Raw genomic sequence first — 15,140 nt, 5'->3', positions numbered from 1 at the left:
AGAATTTATAAAAAAAAAAACATGGCGACGATGACCGAACATTAAATTTTAAAAAAATTTATTTTTATAATTAATTAAAATTAATGAGAAAAATAAAAGTTTAAATAAGACGTTAAAACTCAATTTACCGTATAAAAGGGCCCTGAAAAAAGGCCCTTTTCTTTTTTTTGGTTTTTTTATTTACTCATAAAATAAAATTATATAATATAATTATATAAAACGTTTTTCCCCAATATTTAACTACGTGATATTATAAAAAATAATAATAATAATAATTTGTTATTATTAAACATAATAATAATAATAATAAAAATACATCGTAAGATTCCGTATACATTAATAATTTTTTTTTTTACTTAATTACGATCCTTATTTCAAATAATAATAATAAAAGTTTTTTTTTTTAATGTCCGCGTTTTAAATTTCGCAATAATAATAATAATAATTTTACACCGAAACGTTAATTTAAAATTATTATTATTATTATTATAAATAATATTTTTTAGAAAAAAAAAAAAATTTAAATAAACGCTCGTGTTTTTTTTCTATCCTTCTTCTTCTTCTCATTCTTCTTCTTCTCCATCTTCTTCTTTTTCTTCTTCCATTAAAATTTTATGTTTACATGTAATAATAATAATAATAATAAATTTTTTTTTTCGCAGGATTACAGTCAAAATTGATGATGATATGCTCAAATATTATTGCAACGAAGATTTATTTTTAATGGACATACGACAAGATCGGGATGAAAGCGACATGATCGAGATTACACTTATCGAATTTATCGATCGCTGACAATCGATCGATATATATATATATATTTATATATATATATTTAAAACACCAAAATTATGATCTCATGAAACAAAAAAAAATAAATAAAATAATAACAAATTATTATTATTATAATTAAATTAAAAATAAGTGCGATCCGATGATTTCGTTATATACTATTATTAATATTATTATTATTTTTTTTTAAAAAATAAACATTTATAAATGTTATTAATATTATTATTATTTACATAAAGGTAAGAATAATTAATAAATAAAAGAAGATGACGACAATAATAATTTTTAAATAATGATAATAACGAATTAAAAACGACACGTCGTGTTTGTTTGTTTGTTTCTTTGTTGTTATTATCATTATTATCAGTAATTTTTATTTTTATTTTCGTGATAAAAAAAATTGTAAAAATGAAAAAAAAAAAAAAAAACTTTTTTATAATAATTAATTAATTAAAGAATATGTTAAGTGTTCGTTTTTATTACAATTGATTATTATTATTATCGTTTTCATAATTGTTGTATTATTATTATTATTATTATTTTTTATATATAATAAATAGTTATTGTTTAATAGTTATTGAACACTTAATAATTGTAGAAACGAATTGTAGTTATCGTTTTTTATATTTTGTTTTTTTAATGATGACGTCACAGACGTTAAATGATAATAATACAAGAGGGTTGATCAAAAATCATGGGTTACTATATATATATTGTTTTTTTTTATATATTATTGATAAAATTATTATTATTATTATTAATTAGAATGATAATAATAATTGAATTAAAATAAATAAAAAAATAAAAAAGAAAATCCCGTAATTACAGTTTTTTTTACAATTAAAAAAAAAAATTTTTTTATAAATAAATATATATATATATATAAAATTTTACTGCTGTTAACTTTAATAATAATAATAATAATAATAAAAAAAATTTGCTTTAATTTTTGGGTTAAAGTTAATAAGCCCAAATTAAAAAAAAAAAAAAAAAAAAAAAAAAAAAAAAGTTTAACAAGCACAAATTGAATGCGTTTTTTTTTTAAAGCCTCAAACAATAATAATAATAATAGTTTTTTTGTTTTAAATTTAAAGGTAATAAAAAGTGTAAATAATAATAATAATAATTGTTTTTATTATTGTTTATTTAGCTTTAAATCGACCCGAATCGAATTTTTTTTAAATTTAATTTTTTAATATTTTTAGTGCCTTTTATATAAATAATATAATTTCCCCGTGTGCCTTCATTTTTTACAAAAAAAAAAAAAAAAAAAAGAAAATGGAGTTTTTTTAAATATATCTAATATTGTAATTATTAGAATAATTTAATTTAAAAGAAAATTGAGCAAAATAAATATTATTATGATTATGTATTTTTTTTTTTTTTATTATAATTATTAATTTAAAAATGAAAATGAAGAAAATTTTTTATACTTTGTAGTTTTTTTTACTTTTATTTATAATATTAAATGAGCCATAACATACAATAAATCGAGCTTTTTCATGACAGAGATAGAGATAGAGAGAGAGAGAGAGAGAGAGGGAAAGGTTTTTTTTTTTCAAAAGCAATAACATGACGTAATTTGTTAATTTTTTTTTTTTTGTTTATAAAAGTAAGACATTGTTGTTGTTGTTGTTATTGTTATGATTCTTAGTCCAGTGTAATAAAAAGTAAAAAAGCTGCCTTAATCTTGCCATAAATTTTTTGTAAAGTACTTATTTTTTTTTTTTTTTTTAATAAAAATAGTTATTTATTAAGCTTAAATTTTAGTTTATTTAGAATAATTAATAATTAATAATAATTAATGATTAATAATTAATAATAATAATAGTAATTTTAAAATAGATAAATAAATAAATAAATAAAATTTTATAATCAATGCTCATAATTTTTTTTTTTTTTTTATATATATACATATACGAGACAAAACTTTGTACTTAAGCCGTATATTTTTTTTTTGTTTTTTAAAAAAAAAAAAAAAAAAAAAAAAGAAAAAGAAAAGAAAAAATGGCCAAAAATGTTTTTTATAAATTATTTTGATCGACCCTTTGAAAAGTTTTTATATATAATTTTTTTTTATTTCGCTTTTATTTTATTTATCTGTAGCTTTAAAAAAAAAACAGTAAAATATATATATAATGCGAAAATTGTGATTTTCATGATAAAATTTTTTTTATATAATGAAGAAAATAATGTAATAATAATAATTAATGATAACGGTTTTTTTTTTAAAAAATAAATAACGGCCAAAATTTTTTTTTTTTTTTTTTTTTTTTTTTTAATTTTTATCATTTGCTCATATTGAGTACAAATTTTGTAAATTTTTTTTTCTCTTCTAACTGGATATGGGATTTTTTAAATAAAAATAATATTTAAAATTTATTTTTTTATTTTTATTGATAAATTTACATCCTTTCATTGTGTGTTTGTTATACTATATATTATATATTTATATAAATTTATACTAAATTTTTATATAAATATAAACAATAAAATGCAAAATGTTATTCGTAGATGATGGAGAATGTTTTCATAATAAAATTTTAAAAAGCGCGGTTTTTTTCTCTTACAGTTTTAAGTTGGCAACACTTTTTAATTGCGATTCGTGTGTCCATGTGGACGTTAGTCAAAACGTATTATTACTCATTTAATAACAATTGTTTTTTATTTTTCGTTACGACATTGTCATAATTTTTTTTTTGTGATATTAATAATAATTAATCGTGGTTTAAATGCGTGATACGACGATTAGATAAATATTTATTTATATTTTTTTTTTAAAATGTGTTCTGTAAATGACGACGAAGGAGGATGTAATAATTTTATTACATTTGAAAAATTATCACTGAGGTATTTATTTAATTTTATAATAAAATGGTAAGTGAAACTTAAAAAAAAAAAATTGAAAAGAAAATTTATTTTTTAGTTCTCTTCAAAAATGCAGAGGATGTGATAATAAAGCTTACGTACTTTTACGTAAAAAGGATGCTTATTGCAAAGATTGTTTTTTATTGACGTCCACCCATAAATTTCGGTCTGCTTTAGGAAAATCAAAATTAATGAAACCTAATGATAACGTTTTAGTGGCGTATTCGGGTAGTCAAGCATCTACGGCACTGTTACATATGTTATATAGTGGTTTGTCAGAAAAACATCATAAAAAATTTTTGTTTAAAGTTATTGTGTTTTTTATCGATGGTAGGTTACCAAGTTTTAAATAAACTTTATTTTCATAAGAGACTTATTGCACAAACACAAATTTTTTTTTTTTTTTTTAGAGGGAGCTCTATTCGAAAACTTGAACCCTGACATTAGAATAAAAACAATTGATGAAATTAAACAAATTGTTGATGGTTACGATTTTCCATTTTTCGTAGCCTCGTTGAGCCAAGTATTGAACTGTGATAATAATATTAAATTAAGCTCATCATTAGATATTAAAAATGAGGATGATGAAAAATTATTAAAATTTTTCAATAATGTAAATAATATAACATCTAAAGAAGATTTGTTGTATTTATTAAAAAAAAAATTAATTTTAAAAGCAGCCAATCAATTAAAATGCAATAAAATTTTAACTTCTGAAGTTGGAAATGATTTAGCTGTGAAACTTTTCACTTCGTTTTCTTTGGGACGAGGGGATCAATCTTCATTTGAAACAGTAAGATTTTAATTGTTTTGCAATTTATCATGATTTTATTTTTATCTCCTTTACTACACTTTAATGTATAATTTACATTTTTTATCATTTAAAATTTTGTATGCCTTATCTGAATTTTTAAATATTTTCCAGGGTTTTTGTGATAGTCGAGTTTCAGATTGCAAAATTCTCAGGCCGCTAAGAGATTTTCTTATGAAAGAAATAGTTTTTTATAATAAATTTAACAATTTAAATAACTTTGTAAACAGGCCATCTTTTACCACAGGACTTCAAAGTAGTGCCAGCATTCAAAAACTAACCGAAAAATTTATAAATAATTTACAAAATGACTTTTCATCGACTGTGTACACAATATTTAGAACTGGAGAAAAATTAGATATTAATTTAATTGAAAATAAAAAAAAATTTATTTGTTATTTATGTGATAGTGAAATAAGGAACAATTGTGGAAGTGATTGTTCAGCTCTTTTATCATTAGAATTTTCCAGAAATATTGTGAATGAAAATTTAGGAAACTGTAAATCGAATAATTGCTGCGGTTCTTGTTCTGATAAAAATGAAAATAATAAAAATGGAGATTTTAAAAATTTATTTTGCTATGGATGTTCGGCTATATTAAATGATGTGGTCAGTTTTTTTTAAATTAGTTTTTGCCAAAAGTTTATTATTTATTATTGCAATTATTACTTTAATTTAATTATACTAAAGTATTATAAATATTATTTACTTTTCAGAATAATTTTGAAAGCATACCAAAAGAATTCATTCAAAGAGCCATTGAACAAAAAAATAAGGATTCCATGAAAGAACAAATAATGGAATATTTGATAGACAGTTAAAACGAACAATTTTTTTAAATGTTTTTTTTTTCAGAGGATATGATCGAATAAATTAATAATATAAAACAGAGTATGTGATTGAATTAATTAATGACATCAATATAATATAAATATAATAATAATATAATAAAATAAAATAATAATCAAGGATTGTTTTTTAATGGCTTCCCCTTTCAGTTGCTTAAATTTTCTCGACCTTGATTATAATAACTTTTATTTTAATTTCTCATGATTGATCATATGCTAAATAAAGATAATACAAATTATATTAAAAGATTAAAATGATAGGAAATTTTGCATTGCTTTAAAGCATTTAAATAGTCAATAATTTCAATTACAAATTTATTTCATTTGAATATAAAAAAAAATTTATAAAAATTTTCACGGCCACATTTTCAGTCTTAATCAATTCTACTAATTCTTATGATTATTTATTTTGACTCATTAAATCATTTGATTAAAATAAAATTTTTTTTTTTTTAAATAAATATTTACTAATTAGCAATTTTATCATTTATTTATTTATTTATTAAAAACTATAAAATGACTAATTTTGTTGCACATTAACAAGAAACTTATCGATATGGAGATTATTATGTTTGTAAATTAAATTTTAAATGTGATTCGATTCATTATTCCCCTTATTTCCCTTCCAATTGTTTATATAAATGGGGAACATAATCATCCCATTGAGCTTGATAAAAGTTTCCAGCAATTGGATTTCCTAAGTTATGCTCTTCAGAAAATTTTTGAATGGAAAATTTTCCTCTGTGATCTCCGCTTTTATTCGTTAGTTTTCTTAATTTACTCGTTTCAATTTTTCCATTTTGCTTGTAAATTAAGTATACATAGCGATGTAAGCCAGTACCCTGTGTAAAACAATACACAATCATAAATGATAAAGAATATCAAAAGAACTATGATAAAAAAACCAAAAAATTAAAACATATCATTACTTTTGGTGGTCCTGAACCAACATATTCAGATAGAGTTTCTCCTTTGTTAACATCAGTACCAGGAATGTTAACTACCAGCCAATGATGCCATTCTCTGAATTTTGGATCTTTCCTGCTGGGAGCATCTGGATCAGTCATACATAAAGTGTAAAAAGAATCTTCTTCGGCTTTCCATTTAAGCACAGATGGAGGATTCTTTAAATAATTTTAAATACTGATTATTATTATTATGATTATTACATATGTCATACATCAGAACTTAGGGAAAAAAAACATTGGTTAACCTATAAGTGCTCTTTCTTAACAAATTATTTAACAAGGTTTAAAAAATAAATGCGATAAATTACAAATAATAATATAAATAAATTAATCAATTTTTTTTTTTCCAAGATCACGTGCTTCACATACTGGATAATTAATGGCGTCAAAATATAAAATTGTAAATTTACCTTAACTTGAGTCGGAGTCAATTCGTTACCCAAAGATAATGCTAAATTGCCGTATTTAATTTCAGCAACTTCAGCAGGAGCTACTTTTACGACATCCGGAACGATTTCGAATTTTTCCATGGTTGCTACGTTACAAAATCTTCTTTTTGGACACTCAGCAAAACCTCTTAAAAGCTTTCCACCGGTGAGCAGTAGAAAACGCATAATGGCGTGATTCAAATCCCGTAAGAATTTAATCGTGTGACGTCATTTTTTACTTTCTATGATTTTTATTATTTGAAAATTAGAAAAAATTATCATTTTTTCCCGCCAAAATTATTTTTAATTAAAAATAGGTAAAAATAATCATAATATTTAATAAATTATAATCTCTTGATATCGATTATACAACAAAATATATTTTTAAACCATAAAATAATAATTATCTTTGGTAATTTTTTTTTTTTAAATTACAAACATTAAAAATGAATAGAATTAATTATTTTTAAAACGTTTTTTTTAGTAATTTAACTACAATCGAATAAAAATTTCCCACAATAATCATCAGCTTCTAATGAATTTTTTTTCATTATTTTTCCAGGTTCGAAAATTAAATCGACGATAGCATTTGATTTTAGAAAATACGTTGGAAAAGCTTTAAAACATTCAGTTTTGAGTTTTGAAAACCAAAAATTTTCATCTCCGATTGTTGAATTGCTCGATTTGGTTTCCACGCTTGGAGAACATTTTAAACCTGATGTTTTGCTACCTGTTTTACTTTTTGACGATGAAGTACCTTCTTCGCAAATTTCTTCCTTCAAAAAAAAAATAAATAGTAATACAATAAATAAAAATAAAAATTTCTTTGTATTTGTTGTTGCCAAAATATACAAAAAAAAAAAATCGTAAATTTTTGCCAACTAAAATGATTTTTTTTTTTTTTTTTTTTTTAGATTTAAAGGAAGTGTGGCGGCCATGATGGATTATACATATTTAACGAATCATTTAAAACTTTACTTCATTTTCTTCAACGTTTAAAGCAGGCAATGCTATTTCTATCCAAGCTCTTCCGTGTTGTCCTCTAACAATGGCACAAGGGAATCCAATTCTATCAGAGAGAAGTTTAAATAAAATGGCTCTTTCGAAATAACTTCCAACTCGGATTAATCCCAAAGGTATAATTGTCGTTCCCAACTGACACTATTAAAAAAAAAAAAAAAAAAAAAATTAATTAATTTTTTTAGAAAGAAAATCCGCATAAAATAATAATATTATTAACCTTAATTTCACTTAAATATTTTTCTTTATATTGTGGTATTGAAAGTGCATCCGGTTCTAATCCAGCCATTTCCGTTGCAACCAATTGTGCAATCGTTTGAACTCTTTTTTGTATTAATTGAGGGTGTATGCAAAACCAATTAACATCCCTTAAAACAAGCAAAAAAATATTTTAAAATTGATTTTAGTGATTATATTTCGTACCCCACCCACCCTAACACCCACCCTAAATTAGCTTCTTCTTTGGCTAATTTTTTTTTTAAACATTCTAAATATTCGCTGAGATAGGGATCCGGATAAACGTGACCAAAATTATCGCTGATCCATGAATGAGATGTTTTACGATCTTCGTAATCTACTGAATCGTATGTTATCAATGAACCCGTCAAATTAAAATTTTCTCCAGAATTACGTCCAGCTCCTTTCATGTATTTAGATAAATCTTTGTTTTCGTTTTCGACATTGCCTAAAAATAACACAATACTACGAACTAATAATATATTAAAAACTTTTTCATTTTTTTGTTTTACAATACATTTGCATGCATTTTTAGAAAAACAGACTGTTTAAATTGATTTCATTTAATTGTCCATTTTGAAATTACTTGTTGGTTGTTGATCTGATTTGATGCTGCTGTATTCCGTTTCGCTACCTTCACCTACATTTTGATTAATTGGCATTTCAAAATTTGCCACATATAGGGGAGTTACCGGACAATAAAAATTTTGAAAATATTCATCTAATAAAACAAATTTCCACGTTGATCTTTCCGCCGTGTAAAATCCATCTTCCGTAATGTCTTGAAAATCTAATCGGCCTGAAAACATATTTTTTTTTTTTTTTTAATATCGAATTAACATCGTTACGAATAATATACATTATGACGTCATCAACACTCATACCTGTATACGCAAATTTAGCGGGTAAATAAGCTGAAAATATAGATTCTATGGCCGAATTCCAACTCGGCATTGAATATCTTGTTTTTCTTTGTTCGATCAAGCTAAAATAAAATTTTCGATTTTTAATTAATAGTCGAAAAGGAAAAATTTAAATAAAAAATTATTATTATTCTCACCAATTTAAACCATCGTTTTTAATAAATTCTTTAACAAAGTCTTTATTTTGTGAAGCAACAACCACTAATTGACCTGCCCATTCTCTAAAATAATAATTAAATAATTTAAATTTTTCTTTGATGTCTCCCCCATTTTTTTTTTTTTTTGCCTTTTTTAATTCGTACCTAACCGATGCAAATTTGCTTTTTAAACAACCAATTATACTCGGTACTCCATTTAACTCGTTGAATAATATTTGAGCTTTACTATCCACTAAAAAAAGTGTTAAACATTCTAATGCATCGACTTGGAGAGATGAATCTTCACCCTTTTTTTTTTTTCAAAAAATAAAAAACGATTTAAAAAAAAAATTAAATTTCTATTAAAATTGTTTTTTTAATCACACCTTGATACAAATCAACATGGCTTCCATAAAAAATTCATTAAATAATTTTGATCTCATTGATTCAATTTCGTAAATTCCAATAAATATTTGTATGATATTTTTTTTAAGTTCTAAAGAACAGGTTTTATCATGTATGAGAGCTTTTGGTAAATCCATGAAATTTGAGCTTGCCAATAATGCTGCTGCTCCTTTTTTATGCTCACTTGCCAATGTGCTAAGAGCAAAAGCAGCCATGTTTCTTAAACTCAATGGTTTTTCAGAATTTAATAAAATATCTGTACAAAAAAATGTAGAATTAATTTGAATTGAATTTTTATTTATTTATTTATTTATTTAAAATAATTTTTACCTAATAATAAAGGTATTGGATTTTCTTCTATGATATCTTCCAAAGCAGGAATGTGTTGAGCCATGTTGGCAATACCAAAACAAGAATATTCAACTTTTTTTTCATTTTTAGTATTTAAAAATGCACAAAATCTTGGGACCATTCCAATTTTATGTAACGCCTGTGAAAATTTATTATTTGTATATTTTTTAAATTCATTTACAATTTTATGGTGCACGTTTGCGACAATAAAAAAAGAAAAATTAATTGTTTTAAAAATAACATCTTTCCTCACTTTTCGACCCTTTTCAGTTTGTGACATTTTACTTAGTACTCCAATGGCTTTTTCCAAATGATATTCACTTTCTATGGTATCCAAAAGATTAATCATTCTTGCCAATGCACCAGATTGAAGTACGTAATCGCAAAAATCAGCATTTTCAACAACGTTTATCAAAAGATCGAGAGTCGATGGATGAAGATCGTTCCAAGCATCATTTTCGATTATATCGAGACACGTTTCGACTCCTAACGCATCTCGAAATGCAATCAAAGTTCTCGTATCTCTACACCAAGATGTCAGCTGTGAGTTTTAAATATTTTTACTAAATTTTTTTCATTGTAAAAAAAAAAAAAAAATAAAATTTATAGTTTTCCTTACTTGTTTAAGGATTTCAATTGCTAAACTTTGTATTACAGGATAACTCGATCCCGTTAGGAATATTAAACTGTTTATATCAAAACCTGGAGATTCAATGAAAACATCAACTCCGTAAACGTCATTTAAAAGGTGATTCATTACCTGAATCAAATTAAAGTTTATTTATGATAGTTATTCGAATAAAAAATAAATAAATAAATTTGTTCGCGATGAATTGTTATAAAATTTAAATTACATCTAAAGTATTTTTTTCAACGTCTGGATCTAAGGATGTTACACGAGAAAATAAAATTTGTACGCAATTTGGAACTTTAAGTAAGTTGTAGGCTGCTTCGCATTCGCTACTTAATTCAGCCAACGTTAACGATGAAAATTCATGCATTACAACATCCGTTTCCTGTTTTGAAATAAAAAAGTTTTAAAAAGTTTTCTAACTCTCATCTTTATTTACATTTGTTTATTTAATTACATATTTGAAAAGTTTTATATATACCTTGTCTAAAATATTAACAAACATTTCAAGTACATTTTCTTCTTTAAGTAATTGTTCTCTAAATTCAGGCAAACTGCATAGTATACCTATTAATTTTTGTGTAAAACGTTTTATTATGTTATCAGGGGATTTAAGAAGTGGTAGTAAATATGTTGAGATTTTTTGTGATGTTAACAAACGAAGGTTTTCAATATCTTTTTCAGCAAAAACTTCAAGTGATGCAACAGCCTGTAAGATAATAATAAAAAAATTTATTTATTTTTTCGTTTTTTATTAAGGAATTATTTTAAACATGGTGGAGTATGACTCATATTATTTTTATCAAAACAAATAAATGTCAAAAAGCTTGTCATAAACTAAAGATACATAAATATATATGTATTTTTTCTTTTTTTTTAAATTTGATGGATTTGTTTTGATAAAATCATCATGATTTATTTTATATATATATAACTAAATCAATAAAATATTTACTTTCAATACAACTTCATTTTCAGGGCTTTGTAACATGTAAATAACAGTAACAACATTTTTAGCATCAATTGTTATTGGTTGAAAAACCCATTTTTGAGATGTTGTACGATCATCTCTCCTTATTCCTCCTGTTGTAGTTTTTAAACCTTTAAGTCCTTCTTTTTTCTTTCCAGCCATTTTATTTATATTTATCCATTATTTTTTTAATTTCACATAATTATTATTATCTTTCATCATCATCATCATCATTGGAATTACGACAGGTAAATAATAATTACTCTATGACATTTAAAAAAAAATAATAATTTTTAAAATTGTAATTATAAAAAATTTAAATAATTTTTTTTTGTCTGCTAGAAAACAAAATAATTAAATTTTTTGTTTAACTGATTAAAAAAAAAAAAAAAAGATGGCTTCGTTTAAAAATGTTAATTTCATTTTTAAAATGTAAAAAACAATTTTTTACATTACCCTGTTAAGCTTTTTTGTTTAAAAAATTTCTAATAATAATATTGTATATATATATATATAATGTGTTAAATTAACTAAAACATACATTTATGCGTTTTTATAAATTTTTTCAAATCGTAACGAACGTAATTAATTGTTGACGACGCGTTCATTCTACTTTAATTAAGTCAAAAATTAAATGCATATATGTACATATAAAATTTAACGGATAAATACATTTATTTATAATTGAGGCAACAAGACGAAAATTATATAAATCGCGATTGAGATGATTTTAAGTTGGCAACAATGTTATCAATATAATTAATATTAATCATTGTAAACATCGAACGTTGAGAATGAATGTCGTCCGTTTGTTTACGTCATTTTTATCGTTTATTTTATTATTCACGTCAATAAAATTTTCGTTTTTTTTTTTTTTTTTACATTGTTTCATTTCGGATAAATCAAATTCATGAATTGATTTTGATGAAGAAAAAAAAACAATTTTTAAATTAATTATAATTTAAATAATAATAATAATAATAATAATAATAATAATAATAATAATAATAATAGATTCACGTCTAAAAAAAAAAATTTTTTTTTTTTGGGCTTGATTTTATTATTCTCATAATTTTTTTTTTTTTTTAATATAAGTATCTTAATTTGTCGCGATAAAATTTTTAAGGTGATAAATAAATGAAAATTTAATTTTAATTTTTTTACATTTTATGGAAGAAAAAGAAAGAGAGAGAAAGAAAAAAAAAGGAAAGGTGAAAATTTAATAAAAAGTTACGTTTAATAGAAAAATTTTCTACAAAGTTCTTTCTACTGGTCTTGACAGTAAATAATTATTACAGTTGAAATAATATTATTATTATTATTATTTTGTTTAATTTCGAGAATAATAATAATTATGTAAAAAAAAAATTACAATTTAAAAAAAAATTATTTCGTACGCGTTAAATTAAATTTAGATATTTTCGAAATCGATATACCGTTTTTGAAAACTTGAAATTTTCAATGTAAAAAAAAAAAAAAAAAAAAAAAACATTTCGACGGTTTCTCACAGATAAAACGTTTGCAAAACGCTTGCGTCTGCAGACGGGGAAAAAGAAAAAAAAAAAAAGAGAGAGAGAGAGAGAGAGAGAGAAAGAAAACCGTTCGCCAAATCGAAATTGTGTTTAATATGTACGGCGCTCGCCCGTGCTGCGAACGTTTATACGACAAAAGGATAAAAATTGCAACGCGTTCGCGTTTTAGCCAAAGCTCCCGGGCTTCCCTATATATATATATATTATAAAAGGTAGGATAATATATATTTTTCGCACTTTTACCTTTCACCTTAGTAATAATAATAATAATAATAATAATAATAATATTTTTTTAACGACTCCGAAAAAAAGAATTTTTTTTTCTATTATTTTTTTTTCACGTTTTTAATTCTACTTGTTTTGTTTTCCCCTTCCTTCCTTCCTCCCCTTCCGCAATTTTTTTTTCTCTCTCCTGATTTTTCCTACGGGAAACTTTTTTTTTTTTTTAAACCACGGGTTTATTATTATTATTATTATTATTATTATTATTATTATTATTATTATTATTATTATTATTATTTAAAGTTTCACATACTATTTTTACTTCTCGATTTTTAAGACGATTACATATAATTCAAATTAATTAATTTTAAATACAAACAGCAAAACACGCGATTTCTTCCCCCCCCCCCAATCATCGAATCGTCATTGTATTTAATAATAATAATAATAATAATAATAATAATAATAATAATAATAATGATTTCGTTACAGTTTTTACGATGTAAAATAAATAACGTTTATTTTTTTTTTTCAACCGTAATAATAAATCATTATTATTGTTTTTGTTTATCGATAATTTTTTTAACTCGACGAATTTTTTTTATTACTTTCGTTTGATTCATTATTTAAAATAAAAAAAATCAGACAAACAACAAACACAACAACGACAACGACAAACGACAAACGGAATTTATAACGATCGACGCTTTAAAAAAAAAAAAAAATCTAATAATTATTTTTCATTATTTGATTTTAATTTTTACCTTGGATTTTCTTTTAAAAAAGGTAAAATAAGGTGTGTAGGTGCGTGTGTTCGTGTGTAGATGCGTGAGTAGGTGCGTGTGCGTGACGATTAAATTTTTTTTTTTATTTTTAAATCAATTTATAAAAAAAGAATAAATAAAAAGATTTAAAAATATATGTATGTGAATGATACGCTTCGTCAGGTTTGAATATAATAAAAATTGATTTTTCAATATATATATAAATTTTTTTTTTTCGTTTTTAATATATATATACCGGAGGGTTCTAAATATATACATACACGATGATGATAATGATGATAATGATGATGATGATGATGATGATAAATTTCAAACGACGTATATTAACAGCGAGGAATTTTTTTTTTTTAAATTAAAATCGTTACGATGTAATTTTATTATTATTATTATTAGAATTGTTTTGAATTGATTATTTGTTATTTTACATATTTTTCCAGAAGTCTGGAAATAAAAATAAATTTTTTTTTGTTTCAATATCAAAAAGTTTCACCGTAAAAATAAATAAATAACATGAAAATTTTTTTATTGTAATTTTTTCCATCGTCGTCGTCGTCGTCGACATTTTTTTTTTTTTTCTAAATCAGGTTGAAAATTATGGAGAAAAAAAGAAAAACATGGAAAATTGAATTTTATTTTATTATTTGTTTTTCAAAATTGATTTTAATAACAAAAAAAGAAGAAGGAGAGTAATAAATAATTTTTTTATTTTTTTATTTAAAAAAGTAATATTAATATATAAATAAACAATTTTTTTTAATCAGTTTTGATTTTTTTTTTTTTTTTGCGAAATGTTTTATTATTATTATTATTATTACGAGGGTTTAAATTACCTTCTTTTTTTTTTTAAATAATGTACGTTTTAACACGTTTTATTTATTATTTATTACTTATATAATAATTTAAGTTAGTATTAAATAAAAACTTTTTCATTTTCGAAACAAAAAAAAAAAAACATTTAATAAAGTTTCAAAACTTTTTTTTTTTTTTTTACTTTTTCGTGGTGATAAATGAAACGTCGTAAAATAACAAAAAAAAAAAAATTTTTTCTTTTCCAACCTTCTATGTTTTATTAACATACTTCCGTTTCTGCTTTTTTTTAAACAATTAAAAACTAAAACTATATACTTAACTTTTCTTTTCTTTTTCCTACATCTGGAAGAATAAAATAAAAGAGAGAAAACGTAAACAAAAAAAAAAAAGTTTTGAAAAAAA

General features: G+C 22.8%; 3 protein-coding genes across 3 annotated transcripts; 1 reads left to right on the top strand and 2 right to left on the bottom strand.

The window, feature by feature from the left end:
- Window positions 1-3,851: 3,851 nt before the first annotated feature.
- Window positions 3,852-5,292, top strand: Phum_PHUM415210 (uncharacterized protein; the record flags this gene model as incomplete). Its single annotated transcript, XM_002428974.1, has 4 exons — window positions 3,852-3,990; window positions 4,071-4,453; window positions 4,586-5,080; window positions 5,188-5,292. The coding sequence occupies 4 exons, from the start codon at window positions 3,852-3,854 to the stop codon at window positions 5,290-5,292; spliced, it is 1,122 nt and encodes a 373-aa protein (XP_002429019.1).
- A 641-nt stretch (window positions 5,293-5,933) lies between these two features.
- On the bottom strand, window positions 5,934-6,901 carry Phum_PHUM415200 (phosphatidylethanolamine-binding protein, putative; the record flags this gene model as incomplete). The annotated part of the gene is made up of 3 exons (XM_002428973.1): window positions 5,934-6,161; window positions 6,249-6,443; window positions 6,698-6,901. The coding sequence occupies 3 exons, from the start codon at window positions 6,899-6,901 to the stop codon at window positions 5,934-5,936; spliced, it is 627 nt and encodes a 208-aa protein (XP_002429018.1).
- A 302-nt stretch (window positions 6,902-7,203) lies between these two features.
- Phum_PHUM415190 (armc3, putative) lies at window positions 7,204-11,551 on the bottom strand (the record flags this gene model as incomplete). The annotated part of the gene is made up of 14 exons (XM_002428972.1): window positions 7,204-7,491; window positions 7,694-7,876; window positions 7,956-8,103; window positions 8,180-8,420; window positions 8,559-8,771; window positions 8,857-8,957; window positions 9,198-9,340; window positions 9,419-9,693; window positions 9,768-9,927; window positions 10,042-10,329; window positions 10,408-10,548; window positions 10,643-10,804; window positions 10,901-11,128; window positions 11,375-11,551. 14 exons carry the CDS (start codon window positions 11,549-11,551, stop codon window positions 7,204-7,206), a joined length of 2,748 nt encoding a protein of 915 aa, XP_002429017.1.
- Window positions 11,552-15,140: the final 3,589 nt, after the last annotated feature.

The sequence above is a fragment of the Pediculus humanus genome, genomic scaffold (genome assembly GCF_000006295.1).
Source record: "Pediculus humanus corporis 1103172108183 genomic scaffold, whole genome shotgun sequence".
Classification (NCBI taxonomy): Eukaryota; Metazoa; Arthropoda; class Insecta; order Psocodea; family Pediculidae; genus Pediculus; species Pediculus humanus.
The sequence above is the reverse complement of the archived record's forward strand: the minus strand, read 5'-3'. Positions and strand labels throughout refer to the sequence as shown.